This window comes from Nicotiana tomentosiformis, chromosome 9 (assembly GCF_000390325.3).
Source record: "Nicotiana tomentosiformis chromosome 9, ASM39032v3, whole genome shotgun sequence".
NCBI lineage: Eukaryota > Viridiplantae > Streptophyta > Magnoliopsida > Solanales > Solanaceae > Nicotiana > Nicotiana tomentosiformis.
In genome coordinates, this window is record NC_090820.1 from 32467797 (window position 1) to 32473337 (window position 5541).

A 5541-nucleotide genomic window follows, 5' to 3' on the forward strand; every position below is an offset into this window, starting at 1 on the left:
AAAATCTGCTATTTCAGATGATTACGTGGTTTATTTGAAAGAATCAGATTTTGACATTGGTCTTAATAAGGATCCCGTTTCATTTTCACAAGCCATAGAAAGTAATGAATCTGACAAATGGTTATAATCCATGGAATACAATAAAGTCTGGGATTTCGTTGAATTGCCAGAAAGTTCTAAGAGAATCGGGTGTAGATGGATCTTTAAGACCAAACACGATTCAAATGGCAATATTGAGCGATATAAAGCCAGACTTGTTGCCAATGGTTATACTCAGAAAGAAGGCATTGATTATAAAGATACCTTTTTACCGGTCTCAAAGAAAGACTCGTTAAGAATTATTATGGCTTTTGTGGCTCATTATGATTTAGAGTTATACTAAATGGATGTAAAAACTGTCTTTCTTAATGGAGACCTCGAGGAGGAAGTTTATATGGACCAACCAGCGGGTTTCGAAACTAAAGGAAAAGGTCAAATGGTGTGTAAACTGAAGAAGTCAATATATAGACTTAAACAAGCCTCGCAACAATTGTATATAAAGTTTAATGATACTATAACATCTTTTGGGTTTGTGGAAAATACTGTTGATCGGTGTATATACCGAAAGATCAGTGGGAGCACGTTTATATTCTTAGTCCTATACGTTGACGACATTTTACTTGCTGCTAATGATTTAGGCGTATTGCATGAGGCTAAAGATTTTATCTCTAAAAATTTTGAAATGAAAGATATGGGCGAGGCATCTTATGTGGTAGGAATATAAATATTTCGTGATAGATCACAAGGATTATTGAGATTGTCTCAAAATAGTTATATCGAAAGAGTTCTAGAGAGATTTAACATGAACAATTGTTCACCAGGAATTGTTCCAATTCAGAAAGGGAATAAATTTAGTCTCATGCAATGCCCTAAGAATGATGTTGAACGAAAAGAGATGGAATCAATTCCTTATTCTTCTATTGTTGGTAGTCTGATGTATGCTCAGACTTGCACAAGACCAGATATTATTTTTGCGGTCGGAATGCTAGGAAGATATCAGAGTAACCCAGGAATTGATCACTGGAAAGCTGCAAAGAAAGTTTTGAGGTACCTGAAAGGAACAAAGAATTACATGCTTATGTATAGGAGATCCAAGCATTTGGAAGTTGTTGGATACTCGGATTCAGATTTCGTTGGATGTATTGACACTAGAAAGTCCACATTTGGTTATTTGTTCCAATTAGCTGAAGGAGCAATATCATGGAAGAGTGTCAAACAGTATATCATTGCCACATCCACGATGGAAGAAGAATTTGTGGCATGTTTTGAAACCACAATTCATGCATTATGGATGCAAAACTTTATTTCAGGACTTGGGGTTGTCGGCACCATAAACAAGCCGCTGAAAATTTACTGTGATAATGTTGCATCAGTATTCTTCTCCAAGATTGATAAGTACTCCAAAGGTTCCAAACATATGGAATTAAAGTACTTTACCGTCAAGGAGGAAGTTAAAAAACAAAGAGTGTCACTTGAGCATAATAGAATTGATCTCATGATTGCAGATCCGTTAACGAAAGGTTTACAACCAAAGATATTTAAAGAACATGTACATTGAATTGGTCTTGGCTATATTTATGATTGATGTATTTATGATGTTTTGACACTCTGAGCTTATTTATGTGTTGCTGATATTTATTAATGATTTACTGTTTCTCATAATTGTGTACATATTATTATTTTGAGATATTACAGGATAAGACTCAATAAGACATTATTGTGGACTGACGAGCACAAAACACACACTTAAATATGCTCGCAAGTCGAATATAGTATAATATAATATCGTATCCACAGGGATTGGAGTTAAACAGTATTTTCATAGTTCGTAGCTTGATTTCTATCCAAGATGATCAACAATTGAGATTTATGTGATTAAAACTAGAATTAACTAAGAGTCTAACTTTTTGACGAATGACACTCGAACAAAAATAAGCAAAGGAAGATATCAATGGGAGAAAATAGGGATTGATTGGATAGGTGCAAGATAATGTATGGGATTTAACTCTAGTTAATTCAATTCTAATGTTCAAGCGAGTCTCTTGAATTCACTCAATTATTAGTTCAATACTGAGCAATAATAAATTGGCTCTAGTCTCAAAATTACTAAGAACAATCAAACACGACTGATACACACAGTCAACAATAATAGAATCACCCACGAGTGTAGATACATGTATACAGGAGAACTCAGAGAATCATGGGATACACCCAAATACGAAGAAAAATAAGATTACACATAGGAATAAGTGGATCCTGGATCAAATAAGACTAATGCATCTCAATGACAGAGCGGAACAATACCTGTGATGACAGAATCGAATCTGGCCTGGCCTCCCCCTCTAGAGTGACCTCTACCTGTCCGACCTCCACCTATAGTTGGTTGTGTAGGTGGGGTGATAGTTGGTGCTGTAATCATAGCCTGAGAACCCGGTGGAGCACGCAGTGCCTGAGTGGTCTGTGGAGGTTCACCCTTCCTGAGTCTAGGGCAATCCCTCACCACATAACGAGTGTCACCACACTCAAAACAAGCTCTCAGAGGATGTGGCTGTTGCAACTGGCTCGGGCCTGATCGGCTAGATTGACCGCTGAAAGCACCCCGTACATGAGGTACACTAGACACTAGCAGTGCATAATAGGGATTTGGGGGCCTATAAGTGGCTGGAGCACTGCTGGCGGCTAGAAGTTCTAAATGAATAGGGTGGTCCATATAACCCCTGCCCTGACGAGCTGCAGCTAGGGCACGAGTACCACTATAATGCCAGACTCTTGAGACCTCTTGCACTCCCTCTCCTTTCTCTCTCTCTAATCAGCATACCCTCCAATCTCCTGGCGATCCCCACTACCTGCTGGTACATAATATCCATCTTCAACTCTCGAGCCATGCTAAATCTTATATTGGTGTTGAGCCCCTCAATAAATCGACGAACTTGTTCTCAGACAATATTAACCAAGGCTGGTCATGCCTTGCCAAATCACTGAATCGGACCGCATACTCGAACACGGTCATAGAACTTTGGCGCAACTGCTCAAACTCTGCGCGCCATGCATTCCTGAGACTCTGAGGGACATACTCCCTCAAGAACATATCTGAGAACTGAGTCCAAGTGAGTGAAGCTACCTTGATCGGACTACCCAACTCATAATCCCGCCACCACTGATACTCCGCTCCTCTAAGTTGGAACGTAGTGAAAGAAACCCCACTAGTCTCCACAACACCTATAATAAACTCCTCAAGAAAACCCTGGGCATCCTCTAAAGCAGCTCATGCGGGTGCTCTGGCTGCACCACGTGGACGTCCTCGGCCTCTACCCCGGCCTCGACCTCACGTGGCTGTAGCAAGGTGCACGGGTGTCTAGTCATTTGATATAGTTGTACATGTCCTCAGCATCTCTGAGAGAATAGATAAATAGAAATTTAGAATCTGAAGTCAAAATCTCGCACGATAAGGAATCAAAGAAGTGAAGCTTTTCCTAACAGTTACATTGCCTCCCGAAGATAAGTACAGACGTCTCCGTACCGATCCGCGAGACTCTACTAAACCTGCTTGTGACTCATAACACCTATAAACTTAGAGCTCTTATACCAACTTGTCACGACCCCAATTTTCTCTCCGTAGGATATCGTGATGGCACCTAGTCTATAAGACTAGGTAAGCCTAATAATTTGTGAAATAATTGAATATAAAACTGAACTCAAATCTCAACACATGATATATAAATAGAAACTGCGATTCAAATAATTACAACTCCCAAAATCCGATAAAAATAAGTCACAAGCTTCTAAGAGAAAATACTAAGTGTCTATATACATCAGAGTCTAAAGAGAATAAGAAAAATAACATAATAAGGATAGAGGGAGACTCCGAAGTCTGCAGATGCTGGCAGATATACCTAAAAATCTCCATGTACGGTCCAGATCACTGGTATCTGGCCTGGTAGGAAGAACCTTGATCTGCACAAAAAGATGTGCAGAAGTGTAGTGTGAGTACACCACAACGGTACCCAGTAAGTGCCAAGCCTAACCTTGGTAGAGTAGTGACGAGGTCAGGTCAGGACCTTACTGGAATTAAAAAAAAGAAACAAGGTAGGAGATATAATAATATAATGAAAAAAGAAACAAGGCAGGAGTTAAAGTTTTAATCAAATACAAGCTAAAACTTCATGCTAATGTAGCATGAAGTTGTTTCACGTTGAAGCTAAAACTTCATGCTAATGTAGCATGAAGTTGTTCCACGTTGAAGCTAAAACTTCATGCTAATATAGCATGAAGTTGTTTCACATTGAAACTAAAACTTCATGCTAATGCATGCTGATGTTATTTAGTTAATTTGCTAAAACTTCATACCAACACGTGCTGAAATTTTGTCCTGCAGTCTACAATTTTGTCCTGAGTTTTATTCGAAACTTCAGTCTAAATATGCTTAAGTTTTTTAGCTCATTTGCTAAAACTTCACTAAACATGCTTAAGTTTTTGTCCTATAGTATCTAATTTTTTAATTAGTTTTTGCTAATGCATGCTGAAGTTATTTAGTTCATTTGCTAAAACTTCATACCAAAATATGCTAAAGTTTTGTCATGCAGTCTATATTTTTATCAACAGTTTTATCTGAAACTTCGGTCTAAACAAGCTGAAGTTTTTTAGTTCATTTGCTAAAACTTCAGACTAAACATGATTAAGTTTTTGTCATGCAGTATGTAATTTTCTAATGAGTTTTTGCTAATGCATACTGAAGTTATTTAGTTTATTTGCTAAAACATCATACCAAAACATGGTAAAGTTTTGTCTTGCAGTCTACTGTTTTGTCATGAGTTTTATCTGAAACTTCAGTCTAAACAAGCTGAAGTTTTTTAGTTCATTTGCTAAAACTCTAGACTAAACATGCTTAAGTTTTTGTCTTGCAGTATGTAATTTTCTAATGAGTTTTTGCTAATGCATGCTGAAGTTATTTAGTTAATTTTATAAAATTTCATATCAAAACATGCTGAAGTTTTATCCTGCAGTCTACCCGAAACTTCAATCTATTTTGCTGAAAGTAGTCTTTTATTAAAGAAGGGCAAAATCATCTTTTTAAAACACTTTTAACAAAAAAAAGGGTATGGATGCAAACAAAAAAACAAAACATGTGCAAGTTAAAAAGGGGCGACCAAAATAAGGCGCCCCATGCAGTTTTTACATCTAATTGAGCAAAACATACACTAAACCGTATTATTGGATACCACTTCCAGATTTTATCCTTTTAGAGAACTTATTTCTCTCCCTTATGGTCATTTTCTTTGAGAAAACTACCCTCTATAGCCCCTCAAATTCTAATAGCCTATGTTTTCCTCCATGGACCCGAAATGTCCCTCTAACCCAAACATATTACATCTAATAGCCCATAAATAATCCATAATATACTGACCCACCCACGCCTTTAACTCACATTTTTTTTCCTATTGCACTTGATTCTCTCGAAACACCGGTTTCTTCTCAAACACAACTTTTCTATTTTTACTCTTG

General features: G+C 37.5%; 1 protein-coding gene across 1 annotated transcript; it reads left to right on the forward strand.

Moving 5' to 3' along the window:
* The first annotated feature begins 841 nt into the window (after positions 1-841).
* LOC138898564 (secreted RxLR effector protein 161-like) lies at positions 842-1597 on the forward strand. Its single transcript, XM_070184640.1, has one exon. The coding sequence runs from the start codon at positions 842-844 to the stop codon at positions 1595-1597; it is 756 nt and encodes a 251-aa protein (XP_070040741.1).
* Positions 1598-5541: the final 3944 nt, after the last annotated feature.

Coding starts and splice junctions, on each gene's coding strand:
- LOC138898564 (XM_070184640.1), top strand. CDS start 842: ATGAACAATTGTTCACCAGGAATTGTTCCAATTCAGAAAGGGAATAAA.